Here is a 14,980-nt window from a genome sequence, read left to right on the forward strand (position 1 = left end):
AGCTCTGTTTTCATCTCAAAATTCCACAGTATTCTGGACATCTGTGTTGGTGAATCTTTTGCAATTTGTTTAATGAACAATGAAGACTGCAAAGAAGAAAGTTGTAGGTGGGATCGGTTAATTAGCGGCGGACTACAGCAACACAACCAGGAGGACTTTGAGATGGATAGCAGACGCGCTAGCCACCGACCTCACCTTGACTTCCTCCGTCTCAGGGCCGCCGACCGCATCGTGATCGGGTGAAGTCCTTCGTCGTACCGTCGATGGCTGGAACGCAGGTGAGCACGGGTCGTGATGAGCAGATGAGAGCTGACGTAGTTGCAGAGCTAATGTTTTTAGCATAGCTCTGTCGAGGTTCCGTAGCTAAGTTAGCTTCAATGGCGTCGTTAGCAACAGCATTGCTAAGCTTCGCCAAGCTGGAAAGCATTAACCGTGTAGTTACATGTCCAGAGTTTGGTAGTATTGTTGATCTTCTGTCTATCCTTCCAGTCAGGGACTTATTTGTTTTGTTTCTATATGCAGTTAAGCCCGATGCTATCACGTTAGCTCAGTAGCTAAAGTGCTTCACCGATGTATTGTCGTGGGGATAAAAGTCACTGTGAATGTCCATTTTGCGTTCTCGACTCTCATTTTCAAGAGGATATAGTATCCGAGGTGGTTTAATATACAAATCCGTGATCCACAATAGAAAAAGGAGAGTGTGGAATCCAATGAGCCCTTGTACCTAAGTTACGGTCAGAGCGAAAAAAGATACGTTCTGCACTGCACGCTAGTCCTTCACTTTCACGTTCCTCATCCACGAATCTTTCATCCTCGCTCAAATTAATGGGGTAATTGTCGCTTTCTCTGTCCGAATCTCTCTCGCTGCTGGTGTAAACAATAGGAAAATGTTAGCAGTCCTTCCTCCGGTGTCGTCACGCTACTTCCGGTAGGGGCAAGGCTTTTTTTTATCAGAGACCAAAAGTTGCGAACTTTATCGTCGTTGTTCTATACTAAATCCTTTCAGCAAAAATATGGCAATACCGCGAAATGATCAAGTATGACACATAGAATGGATCTGCTATCCCCGTTTAAATAAAAAAAATCATTTCAGTAGGCCTTTAAATATACTTTAAATAAACCCTCTGCCTTGTTTTTAATGAATATTCAGGCCTACTGTGTTACTGTATCGTAATGGTGGTACTTGGAGAGCCAAGTGTTTTTTGAGGTGCTATTTGGTGAAAAAAGTTTGAGAAGCACTGAGATAGAGGGTGTGTGTCTGCCTGTAAACACTTTTCACGCAGCCCTGACATTGTGAACTTTCCACCTCACCTCGACAAGGGTCGTTCTTCACCAGGAACTCATCCAAAGCCATCCAGCCGCCGCCCACTCGCACCATCACAGTGCTGCGTAGGATGCGCACCAGGCGAAGCTGCTGAGAGTCTCCGAACTAGAGCGTGGACGCGGAGGAGAGGGGGAAGGGTGTGGGTGGAAAAAAAAGAGGACAAAGAGGTGTGAATTTGGGAGTGCTTCAACACTGCAGCCTTTAACCTGAGCAACACTGGAAACCAGACTGAGTTGGAGAATCAATATTCAATTTGAATTAGGATCTTTAAACATGCACAGTTTTAGAATGAGTGATTTGTTATTAATTTTAAGTCTCATTTCGTTTGTGTGTTGCAAAGGTCTGACACAAAAGAGCCACACCGACATCAAGTTTTCATTCTCAAAGACACAACTCAGAGGTCAGTCCAACTGATTTTTGGGGCCAGTGTTACTAACTGTATAATTACAGCATTATTACGGTCCATGTTTGAGCAAATACAGGTTGACTGTGCATGCAGGGACCATCTTAAGCCACATGAGGGAGCCGTAATGTTAGCGTTTGCTTTTCTTAGCTGCCATGCTGTCACTACTAGACCAAGAGTTTTCAAAGTGTGGAACAAATAATATAATGCTGATGCTATTTAAGTAAATATTGTGAACACAATTTTTAAAGATACCTACATGTACAGTAGATTATGCCACAGGATAACAACATGTTTTATTGACGGTTATCATTATTGTTATAATAATAATTATTATTATATGTTATTGTTAATTATGAAATTACCATGTATACAATAGTAATTAGAAATGGTCTGTAAAGAATGAAATATGTAAAATAAACATTTAAATAAATTAAATATGTACATAACCTTCTATGGACACACCTGGTGTAGATTCTGTTTTTGATTGTTATAGTTTTAAATTCATTTTAAGTTGTTGAAAATGTTTAGATTTTTTCTATTTTTTCTCTTTTATTGCTCCAAAACTTTTAATGCATTTTTTTTTTAATTTGTACAAATTTTTTACACCTCACTTTTGAAAAATAGGACACATTTTTTGTTTTCCTCATTGAAAATATTTAAGGGCTCTTCTGACAAAAAACAGAAACATAAAAGTAATAATAATTATAATCTAAAAAAACATCTATTGTTGGTTCAAAAGTGTTTTTATTTGATACTCAAATGAGAAATACCATTTTGGGACCTAATAGAGAAAAATGGAGTTACATTTGTAAGGGCTCAACCAGGAATTCTGGGCCCCATGTAAAACAGTCAAAATGTTTTGATTGGCCCTCTATATTGGTCTCAAGAGTTAAACATAACTGAAGATAGCTTAGCAGGTTTGAAAAAAAAAAAAATTCTTCTTTTTCTCAAGCTCAAACAGCCACACTTTGAAAAGCCCTGCCCTCAAGTAAAGCAGCTGTGATGTATGACGGACCAGTTGGACGTGACCATGGTTGTTAGAACATGATTGACACAGGACGATCACAGCTGCATGCTTTCTGTCCAGATCACGATCATACGCGGACACACAGACAGCAACACCTCCTGCAATCCAGCACACTGTTGCACGCTCTACTACTGCAGGGCAATCCAAGATGCATTGACACGGATGATGCAGAGCTATAGCACCAAAATGACACACATGAGGAATGGTTCAAACTACCTCTAAAGTGTCTAAATCCATCACAGTGGAACACATAAGCAAACACTGATGACCCTCTGCGCTGAGTGTGCCTGACGCTACCATATCTTATCTGAACAGGGATAATCTTGCAGTCTGTATGATCAATATGACTGAATGCAACTGGTGATTTTTGTGATTAACAGTGATGGAGATTGAGTCATGAATCTGGAGGAAAACAACAAGAAACACTTTAAAAATAACCATTTACCAGAATACAGCTTTCCACAACTGCAACGTGCAGGTGAGGGCTTAGATTTTGATTTTCCCTGTTTGCTATTGTCTCATCGGCGACTACGGAGTCATGTAAGCAGTGAACCAGACCAAACTGTCAAAAGAATTAATTCAATTCATTGTTGGGTGAGACATGAACACAAAGCCACACTGCTCCACTATCCCATCATAATCATCTCCCAATAATGTGACCTGGCATGAAAAAGAGCACATTAAACATGCATTTGTTTTTTGTTTTTTGGTTTTAAATAAACTTGGGAGGCCAAATTAAATAAAAAAGAACAAAGCGTCAGCCAATGTTGAGATAAAACATTCCCATGATATTGAAGCGCCCATAGCAAGCACACAAACACTAGTGTTGTCCATAGTGGCCAGCACGTGAAAACCCACTGGAAATGTGGGCTGAAATGTTTTTTAGCATATTAATATTACAATAACTGAAACTCAAAAGTGGACTACGCTACTTTATTAGCAATTTTCTGCCTTTAATCATTGAATAATTGATTATTTTTGAGCTGGAATAGATAACAGTACTATGAATGGTGGATTGACTACAACCACCACATGTATTTTCCATACTTCTGAGTTCCAGTATGCAACCATCAGCCAAAGAACTGAACAGAATGTTAATTAGAAATGCATATATTAAAAAAGCCATTTCTTAATAGAATATAAGCAGAGAGAAGGAAGAGGACATTCATATGTACCTGGTTTCCAAGGTAAAACTGATGGTGTGGAGAACAATCACAAAAAAATGCATGTTAACATTAGACATTATAATCAACGCTCCCAATCCGACCTTCAAAAACTTCCGATGAACGTTAAATGTCTTCTATAATTATTGTATGTTATATGTATGTTTGTGTAGTTTTGCTCACCCTGTACTTGTTGGCACCAATTTGCTCCACTTGGAAGCGTTTGGGGCATTTGCATTTGGCCACTTGGCGTGTCACCTACAAAAAAAAACACAAAAAAATATTCATTTAAGAAGGTTCTTTGAGGTGGAACACAATGCATTGTAGGCAAGTGAGGCAGTGTCCATCTCCAGCAGAGGGCACTGTGGCGAAAAAACTTTCTTTCCAATATGTACAATATTAGGGCTACAACAATTCATTTGGTTTTACTTGTTCATTGTTGCTTATATTAATGTAACTAATAAAGATTGATAACATGGAGTGCCCGGAACTTTATTTTCTGTACTGCATGAGAGCAATAGTGTGTGGGTGTCGTGATGTGTGTGGCAGCGAACAGCGGAAAGTGTTTTTTTTTGTGTTACTTATATGAATGCACACATGCAAAAGATGCAATTTCAATATTGATGAATTGCATTTATGTATTAGGAAAAAAAGGAAGAAAGGTTATGGCAAGCAGAAACATATTTGTTTATTTAAAAAATGATCCTTAAAATATGTGTTGAGGCTATAAAATGTAATGTAAACAATAATTGATAGCTGCAGCCCTATACTAAATATTGACAGTCGTTCATCACTTCACCACAGCGCTGATTTTTTTTCAAAGCAAGGTCTACAACATTGTTGTCCTAAATTAAGCATTTCAAGCATACAAATGGTTAAATGAACTGAAAATATTAATACTACAGTAGTATTTGCCACTAGATGAGACCAAACCAATCAAAGCACGCTGTTCAGTATTGTGGCCACTGATTGGCTCAGCCTCCAGCAGCATTACTATATTGGATTAAAAAGAGTGTAAAGGTGACTCGAGGGTGTTATTTCATGTATAACAGGCTCTCTTAAAGTATTTAAAAGGTAGTAAACAGTTTTTATGCTGTAAATATCATATTTGATGTATAATGAATAATTCCTGCTTTGCGGAAATGTATTCATCGCAGTCATGTCTGGAATCTATTAACAGCAATAAATGAGGGATCACTGTTCTAAAATAATTAATAGCTGCTGCCCTATACTAAATATTTACTTTGATAGGGATCGAACTGTGAAATATGTACACATAAACATGTTTTCTATTTTTTTAAAGTACTTGTCCAAGAGTAATTCAGTGTTTCCGTTCCTGCCAGCTGTCATTGTCCTTTTACTGTTGTTTGAGGCAGCTCCGTTGCCAAGGAAACGCATAGTTTGCATGAAATCTGCATTACAACAGAAGTCAATGAGAAATGACAAGGGAATATAATTTTTGTATCATCCATTCATATAGAATTAAAGCAGGAAAGTAGTTGATACCTCATCTTCAATCTTGTCTGCATCTGTCAGAGGTTTGTAGGCCTCCTTGTTGGGATGAAGAGCTGCCACAAACTCGTAGTAGTCGATATAGCCGTCACCGTCCCGGTCAAAAATGTCCGCCACAGCGCTCATCTCCAATCGACTGGTTGGGAACTCTGAGGAGCGGTCACACTCCCGTGTTAAAAACAGAATTCAGCTGGATTGAGTTTGTTCAGCGAGTAAACTTACTGGAGGAGAGGATGCCCTCGATGAATTCCTGTCTCGTCACTTTGCCGTCCTGATCTTTGTCGATGCGCCGGAAGAAGTCCATGACGCGAGATTTTTTGTGGTTCATCCAGCGCATGTAGCGCTTCCGCCACACGTCGAAGTCAAAGTTGGCAAACTCTTTCAGCTGGACAGAAAGAAGAAATGTGTGAGAACATTTGGCCACAATAAATTTTGCACGTATAAGGATTCGCCTTATGATATTATAACAACATTTTCTATGCATTTGAATATTAAAATGTTTTAATTTATATTGTAAAAAAATCGGCTAATAGATGTTTTTTACAGCACAGGGGTTTTTGCAACATATTCATGTAAATGGAAAAACAATATGTTTTTACAGTAACATTTTGGCAAGTGAGCTTCTAGTTTTTTACTATAAAATCTGCAGTTTTTGTTTTTACAGTATATTACAGTAAATGGAAAACAGTAACATGTTTTTTCACAGTGCAAAAAAATGCTAACTCAAAAAACAGTGGAACAGTTTTTCCATTTACTTTAATATTCTGTAAAAAAACAGCGTTAAGTTGACGGTAAAAATTAGTCACCAGAATTTTACCTTAAAATCTAAAAAATATTTTACCGTCAAGTAATTTTTACAGTGTACAAATTGATGGATAGGGTCAAGCAAATATTAATTTTTGAAATGTAAAATAATATATAATTGGTTGAATTATTAGATAATATTCAAGTTCGGAAGATACGCAATTGCATGCAGTACATGTATTTTTTTCTGTCAAAATAGAGAGAGCAAATACTTTTAGTAATAAAAGAATATGTACTACATTGATGTATATTATTTTACAGGCTTTCACAGGCCAGATCTGTCCTCCGGCTATGAGTTTGGCACCTGCCGTCTAAAGCAGGGGTCTTCAACTTTTTCCAGGCCTAAACTGATGGAGAGATCGAGCGAGGATTCCCTACTTACATTTCGTATAGAATTGTGCTTTAAATTAAACTGGTCCTAAAGGTTCCTTGTAATTGTGCAATACTAAGGTATTTAAATAATACGGTACACAGTAGTCCCGCTAATAGTTAGCTGGCAACGAGTGCGTTAATCGCTAGCCGACAACTATCTCGCCTATTCCTAGTTGCCAGCTTGCGCCGGTAATCGTGAGCTGTCTTAAATGCTAACATGAAGATAATAATAAAATATTTCATTCATGTTTTTGTTTTAAACTTGCAAGGTAGAGTGAGTAGGGTGGCCATGCCAATTCTAAACTACACGACAGTGTGTTGGATCAATGTTCAAAATTGTGGGGAGAATATAAAAATATATACATTAAAAAAGTCTAATCAAGCAAACATTTCTCCACCCCTTTGCAGTGCCTATGTGGGCCCCATTGGGGTCGCGGACCACGTTTAAGACCTCTGAGCTAAAGCATGACATTGACCATGGTTACCTCCTCCAATCTGTCCAAAGCATCGTTGAGTTTCCTCCTCCTGTCCAGAGCCAGCAGCCACACGTGCTGCCACTTACTGACCAGCAGGTTCACCCGTGGGTTTTTGGTTTCGACTGGAGCTTGTGTCGCTGACGCATACATGGTTTGTGTTGGAGAACGTTTTCCTGGAGGAGACAAAGACAAAAAAAACCTCTTAAGTGTGCAGGAAATGTTTTATAATAAGTCAGAAATGACATCACTCCAGGTGCCGAAGTGGACACAGTGAGGATGTTGAGTCACTCAGTAGTGACTCATCACTTGCCAGATGGCTCAGGATTTTGCTTCGTAAGGTTTAATTGTGGGCTACATACTTCCAGATCTTCCTTTGTCCAGCACGGGGATCTGAGAGTGGATTTGAGGTTCCACAGCAGCCTTCCTCTTGTGTGTTTTTGTGATCTTGTCTACATCTGGTTGCTTCCTGGTCATTTCCTCCATGAAGGCCTGCAGGGCAACGCAACAAGAATGTTTATAGTTAAGTTAGGTTTAACATTTTTTTTTTTTTTTTTTACAAATTGACATACTATATAAGACCTTTTTTTCAAGACACATTTGGAAAATTATTTTCAAAACAAAATCAACGACTTTTTGCTCCAATCACATTTTAAATATCAGTATCCATATCCTTTCTTATTTGGTTACTATTTACGTAAAATTAGCATCATAACTCCTCCACTGCTAACTTGCCAAGCATTTTAGGCCTCATATATCAAGGTCACTGTTGTGTGGGAGTGACAGGTAGAAAAGCTGTGAATCACTTTGGCACCACATATTAGTTTACATATATACATGACTATGTCTCAACTAAACAAATAAGACAACTTGCCTTTGACTTAATTTTTTGTGGAAAAACATAAATTTATATGTGGGTCACTACGGTAATTGTTGTTTGATATGCTAGCTAGCAGGACTACCATGACATTGTGGGCGGGGCTTTAGTCAAGTAAAAACATGTGTTTAGCTGCATTTTTGGCAGGGCATTTTGCATATAATATACAATCCCTATGCACATATTTTTTTTGTGTGCATTCTAAATAGTAAAACAAATATTTAAAAAAAATGCTAGTGACAGGCTGCTACCAATGCAGGTAATGGGGATACGATCTATTTCGCTTATAACATCGGTTTTCATGATTTAGAGCGCAAAAAAAAGAAAAGACGTGTGTTCTTGTCTTACATAAAGATTGTAAAAGATGGGCAAAATACCAAAAAAGTGCAGTTCGTCTTTAAGCTCTTAATATGAAAATGCTAACTACAAACGTAATAAACGGAAGGTTTCCCTTACTTGGTGTTCTGCTATAAGGCTTTTGATTTCTTGGATCTCCTGTGGCAGGGTTTCCTTGTCTTTGTCACTCAGGTTGGACTCAGCCCACTGCAGCCAAGTCAGCAGATTCTCCAGCAGATCCTGAGTGGCTAACAACTCACTTAAAGCTGCAGCCAGTCGCTGCTGGTGCTGCCTGGCCCAGGCTTGCACCTGGGATAAAAAAGAATGGAGGTAATGACTCAGAATCCCTCTAACATCAAACACGTCATCAAATGAAGACAATTCTTTGTATAGGACATCATTATAGACCAGCATTTACCTCTTCAAACCGGGCTTTAATGATTGTGTTCCAGTGTTTGATGGTTGTGATGGAGTCAGGATGGCAGATGTTCAGAATAGCCTCGCCCATACCGGTGGCTTTATTCAGAGCCGCTCGCTTGTCCTCCAGGTTCTTCATGAACTCCTTCAATGAAAACAGACACCACTTGAAATATGCAACATACGTCATTTTAATTATTGCACACATATAACAGCATACAAGAGAACTACTGCCATAGAAAATCCAAAAGCTAAGCAGAGCTGTTGGATGCACAGACTGTCATATGTCATTATATCACCTCTTAGGTACAAAAGGACAAAACAGTGAATTGTTTGCCATTCCTGTTGGCAGGGGCGCCGCTAGGGATTTTGGGCCCCATGAAAAGAATCTTTACAGGGCCCCCTGTATTATAATTTCATCATCATTAGGGGCCTCTCTGGGCCCCCCTCCATCATGGGCCCCTAGAATCCGTCTCCTTTACCCCCCCCTTTTCGGCACCCCTGCCTGTTGGGACTCGACCAGGGCTATTCAACTACATCATGAAGAGGGCTGCAGTTTCAACAGCCCAAGAGCTCAGGGGCCGAACATCGAAATGTGGATGTTTCGTCAGAAAGTGACTTCGCAAGTTATATTTCTTTGAGACAGCGTTTACTTATTTGCAAAGTAAACACATCAGCGTTCACACTGCACTGTCAATAAATTCATTATTCTGCCCTCGCTACTTGTTTGCAGCGTGTGCAGCGTGTGCAGCTAGTTAACAGTATGAAGAAAAAGAAGCTGTAGTTTTAGTTGAGGATTGATGTTCCTTCTTTTGAATTATTTTCCTTCCTTGGTTTTATTTTTTGACACTTCTTGCTTCATTTAGGTTTTTAAGACTGAAAATACAAACATAAAATAAACTCGGGCTGCAACTAACGGTTAATTTGATAATCGATTAATATGTCGATTATTACTTCGATTAATCGATTAATATTCAGATAAAAGAGACAAACTACATTTCTATCCTATCCAGTATTTTATTGGGAAAAAAACAACATACTGGCACCATACTTATTTTGATTAGTGTTTCTCAGCTGTTTGTAAATGTTGCAGTTTATAAATAAAGGTTTATTAAAAAATAAAAAATAAAAAATAAAAATTTAATTTAAAAAAAATAAATAAAAAACTCTGCGCATGCGCATAGCATAGATCCAACGAATCGATGACTAAATTAATCGGCAACTATTTTAATAATCGATTTTAATCGATTAGTTGTTGCAGCCCTAAAATAAACATAACAAAAGTACAACGTCCATTGTGTATTTTACATGAATAAAGTCCATTGTGTATTTTACATAAATAAAATAGAAGGTTTAGTGTTAATATATTCACACAACTACCGTATTTTTCGGACTATAAGTCGCAGTTTTTTTCATAATTTGGCCGGGGGTGCGACTTATACTCAGGAGCGACTTATGTATTAAATTATTGACACATTACCGTAAAATATCAAATAATATTATTTAGCTCATTCACGTAAGAGACTAGACGTATAAGATTTCATGGGATTTAGCGATTAGGAGTGACAGATTGTTTGGTAAACGTATAGCATGTTCTATATGATATAGTTATTTGAATGACTCTTACCATAATATGTTACGTTAACATACCAGGCACGTTCTCAGTTGGTTATTTATGCGTCATATAACGTACACTTATTCAGCCTGTTGTTCACTATTCTTTATTTATTTTAAATTGTCTTTCAAATGTCTATTCTTGGTGTTGGGTTTTATCAAATACATTTCCACAAAAAATGCGACTTATACTCCAGTGCGACTTATTTATGTTTTTTTCCTTCTTTATTATGCATTTTCGGCCGGTGCGACTTATACTCCGGAGCGACTTATACTCCGGAGCGACTTATAGTCCGAAAAATACGGTACACATGTTTACACATAGAGAAATTACACAACATTCACACACCAAACATTATAAGGGACTTATTATTATTAGCATTGTCACCCTCTACTGGTCAAATTTAGCACTATATGTATTAAACTAGGTTAAATGGATGGGATGGATGATTGTTACTCTCAGACAAAAAACAACATAACCACAAAAACAAAATATATCAGAGAGTCAGCAATTTCAATACAAAACAAACTAAATATATTTATGCACTAATTATTTCTACTTGCAAATGTTTGACCAAGTTTCATGATGAAGCTGACACGCTGGGATTTCTACCATTGTTGCTGCTTGTCTGGAACAACCGAACAAGGTGTCCGTCGCTTAAAAGGTCCGCCAGAAAATAATGACTCGAGCACTTGCTCTGGGTGGAACATTTATACTTTGTTGTCCAGTCGTTGTTAAAAGTCAGATTTTTACAATTTATTTAAAAAAAAATTCCATTGTTGAATGAGTGGTTTTCTCCTACTCACCCCAGTGCTGCTTCACTGTGACACATATGCCTCGCTGTTGCCCCCTGTGGGGTGGCAGGAGTACTGCATACATAATAAACTTTTTGATTGATTGAAACTTTTATTAGTAGATTGCACAGTACAGTACATATTCCGTACAATTGACCACTAAATGGTAACACCCGAATAAGTTTTTCAACTTGTTTAAGTCGGGGTTCACGTTAATCAATTCATGGTAAGTCGAGTTTTAATGGTTTCATCAAGCCTGTTTGGTTGATGTTCGGCGGGCCGAATGAAAAGCTTTAGCGGACAAGTTGAATAGGGCTTTTCTAGACCCTATCGGCCAGGGATATTCAACTAAAATGTTTTGGGGGGCACATTCCAATAGCTAAGGACGTCTCCATTCACTATTAGTCTTATTACTTATATTCCAGAGAACCAGCGTTACAGTGGACGTACAGCACTCTGCTGTTTTTAAGAACCTTCTGCAAAAAAGCTAGTCAAAGATCGTCTCTATGACAACACTCTTTTAGGAATCTGCTGCAAAAATCTCAGTTCCTCCCAAGTTTTTTTTAAACTAACCTCTCAGGCCACAAGTTGAATAGCCCAAATGATGAAAAAGAGAGAACCTAAAATGGATCCTTGAGGAACACCACCGGTATAATTAAAGAAGTTGAACAAATAACTACTGACTGCATCTGAAGTAAACAAGCTACAGCAACACCTTAGTTACATAAATCACAATAGTGCTGGGCGGTATACCGGTATTACAGTTAATACCGATATATTTTAGAAATAGTGTCAATACCACCACACCGTTACCTTTTAATGTGCCTTTGTTACGGCCGTTTTCTCTTCTGTGCGCCGGATGGGTGAAACACAAGGCATTCTCTTTGGCTCAACCCCGCCCCTTGCGTGTTTACTAAGTATGTCTGATGCACAACGACGCAACACAACAAACTTTTCAAAATAATATGGCGGCTCCTGTGCCGACTTCTCGACTCCCGAGTGATCCAAGGCATTTGGCTTTTGGTGAGTGACTACAGCTTTATTTACACATATACCAATTTGCTCTTTGTAGCAACGTTATCACTAATCTCATCTGTTTATGTTGTTCAGTTATTTTAGCGACTTAGCACAGCAGCTAGCGATAGCTCCTCTCTGCTGCCTGCTCGATGTGTCTGTTTAGCTACTCCTCGGCTTGAAAGTGCCTCTCTTAGGTAGCGCACGAGTAGTTTCAAACGGAAAAGTCAGTGGTACAGGCTCCATCTATCCCTGCGCACAAGCGTGAGGCTATAAACCTAAAGTTAATTAACAAAATTAACGAAAATGTCCTTGACATAGTAACAGCTAACTAATTACTTTATAATAATAAGCAACACGTTACGTTACTACCATCCATCCATTCATTTTCTACCGCTTATTCCCTTAGGGGTCGCGGGGGGCTCTGGAGCCTATCTCAGCTACAATCGGGCGGAAGACGGGGTACACCCTGGACAAGTCGCCACCTCATCGCAGGGCCAACACAGATAGACAGACAACATTCACACTCACATTCACACACTAGGGCCAATTTTAGTGTTGCCAATCAACCTATCCACAGGGTACTCTCAACATTGGTTATAAAGCCACAAAATACTTAGGCAACCATAAGCACTTTGCACAATTTGTTTAATAGACCGGTATATATTCTATATCACCATTTGGCCTAAAAATACTGGGATATCAGTTTTGGTCCAGCCCTAAATCACATTATGAAAAAAGTGTTTAACTTCCAAAAAAAAGAGGACTTAAAGGGGTTCCTGAAGGAATACCTCCGTTACAGTATGTAAATCACCAGTTTGGCCACAGTGTTCTGTTTGCAAGCAAGGTTAAAATGTCAATGCATGGACCTGCCAATGTGTTAACAGTGGTTCATGTCGGAGCACTCTATAATATTTTTACAAATTTGCTGCAACACTTTTTATTGCACAAACTGAACGGGGGGGCCGATATGGTGTCATTCTCATACTGTTGGCCGCCGGGGTCAACAGTTGACTGGTCTTGCTTGCACAATAAAAAAAAGAGAAATTGCCTATTGTGTCACCTTTAAGTGAAATAAATCAGAATGGCTTGCCTTGTGCTGGTCAATCAATGCACGCAGCGCATCCTCATCATCGGGCAGGCTGCCATGGAAACGCAAACTCTGCTCAGCTTCAGCCAACCACTCCAGCAGGATGTGAACCGTGGAGTGAAACTCCTCAGCCTGGCACAGGGCCTGCTCCAGACGTGCCTGCTTGGACACCGAGAGGTTACACACCGTCTCCCAGCGGGTGCTCAGCTCTTGCATCTGGGCTTTGATCCAGGAGGAATCATCGTGACTGCTGTCGATCAGATCCCGTGCCGAGCGTTTGAGGGCCTGGACGCTCACGGTCCTCTTTCCCAGCTCCTTCTGGAAACCCTGCGGAGGATCATCGGTGATGGTGAGACACGGTTAAAATGTGGACAAGCAAACAAAATTTGAGAAATTTGATCATGTTATTTTCCTATATAATGTTTGCACCCAACTAACCAACCCTTAGACACACACATTTGGCTTTCCTGTTACATAAAGGCACACATACAACTTGTTTTTCAATGGAGTCTGTGCTGGTGCAACAAAAAGCCATTTGTTGTGATGCTTTTGTTCTTGACAAAGTGCTATTGGAACATAAAGGCATCTGTTTTTCACACAACCAGGATGAATAAAACACTTTGACAAGGGGTGACCAAACGTTTTCCACTGAGGGCAGCAGACTGAAAGATCAAAGGTAAGAACAGATAAATATATGGATTTTTTTTTTTAAAGAAAAAATGGTTTAACTTTGGCGTCAACATTTGTACTTTTTCTTGTTACACTACACTTGCTTTCTCTTTTATTCCACTTTTTATGTTTAAAAACAAAAATAAAAATGTACAGTACTATTAAACTCTTTTTGAATATTAAAAAAAAAAGAAGCTGCGAGCCGCAAATAGGCTCCGGGTCACACTCTGGACACCCCTGACATAGACCTTCAATGCAACCAAATTACAATACCAAGCCCGTTTACTGGTCCGCCTCCTACATTACGGCTTAAGTTTCCTTCGTTTTCCGAGTGTGATACATGAAAATTCACGTTTTGAGATGGAAAATTAATAAAAAACAGACATAATTGAGCAGAAATTCAGACCTTGTGGGTGTCTATCAGGTTCAGAATCAGGTCGATGTCACCGTGAACCGGCTGGTCCTCAGCCAGCTGAGGCTCCACTCTGTACAGCCAGTCAATGAGAGCCTGCAGGGCATCTGTGAACTGGCCGGAGAACAGTAGCGCCTCTTCCAGCTTATTTTGCCTGCAGGAACATGCACCTTATTATCAACACTACACCGGGTTGTGCAATAAATCGGAGCTGAAACTGAAACTACAAGTTAGGGTTGTACGGTATACCGGTACTAATAAAGTACTGCAGTACTAATTAATTAAAAACAATACTATACAGCCTTTGAAAAATAGCGGTACATTTTTTTCACCTGAATGCTGACGCGTGGCGGTGACGTACGGTACAGAGCCGAGGCACATGTTGAGTGTGTCAACACGCATACACAAAGCGCATACAAGCAGAAACAGTGTGAAGAGGAAGAATGGCAAAAACAGCAATTCTTCTGGTTAATAAAGAAAGTGCATGAAGGGCAATATGGAGGTAATTGGCCTTCAAAACGAACGATAAATGTGAAGCTTTAAACATGGAAGCACTGCAAGCGCTGCAAGCTCTGCTTTAAAACATGCTTTGCATTAACATTGTATTAACATTTTTGCTTCCAACTGAGGTAAGCATTTAAATAACAAGCATTTAGACCTGCACAAGTAGTTTAA

General features: G+C 39.2%; 1 protein-coding gene across 2 annotated transcripts in view; it reads right to left on the reverse strand.

Annotated features, from left to right (window-relative positions):
• Positions 1-1,191: 1,191 nt before the first annotated feature.
• Positions 1,192-14,980, reverse strand: part of LOC133657077 (dystonin-like) — a 220,070-nt gene continuing 206,281 nt past the window's right edge. Inside the window, exons 83-94 of one of the 2 annotated variants that reach the window (XM_062057994.1) lie at positions 14,300-14,459; positions 13,228-13,551; positions 8,713-8,856; positions 8,415-8,603; positions 7,444-7,573; positions 7,094-7,257; positions 5,655-5,817; positions 5,427-5,581; positions 4,104-4,178; positions 3,933-3,950; positions 3,203-3,319; positions 1,192-1,429 (exon numbers count right to left, since the gene is read on the reverse strand). In XM_062057994.1, coding sequence (XP_061913978.1) covers positions 1,211-1,429; positions 3,203-3,319; positions 3,933-3,950; positions 4,104-4,178; positions 5,427-5,581; positions 5,655-5,817; positions 7,094-7,257; positions 7,444-7,573; positions 8,415-8,603; positions 8,713-8,856; positions 13,228-13,551; positions 14,300-14,459 — 1,858 coding nt within the window. In that variant the 3' untranslated portion in view covers positions 1,192-1,210. The remainder of the gene's footprint in view (positions 1,430-3,202; positions 3,320-3,932; positions 3,951-4,103; positions 4,179-5,426; positions 5,582-5,654; positions 5,818-7,093; positions 7,258-7,443; positions 7,574-8,414; positions 8,604-8,712; positions 8,857-13,227; positions 13,552-14,299; positions 14,460-14,980) is intronic. The other variant, XM_062057995.1, reaches the window with a different exon arrangement.

Source organism: Entelurus aequoreus, linkage group LG09 (assembly GCF_033978785.1).
Source record: "Entelurus aequoreus isolate RoL-2023_Sb linkage group LG09, RoL_Eaeq_v1.1, whole genome shotgun sequence".
Classification (NCBI taxonomy): Eukaryota; Metazoa; Chordata; class Actinopteri; order Syngnathiformes; family Syngnathidae; genus Entelurus; species Entelurus aequoreus.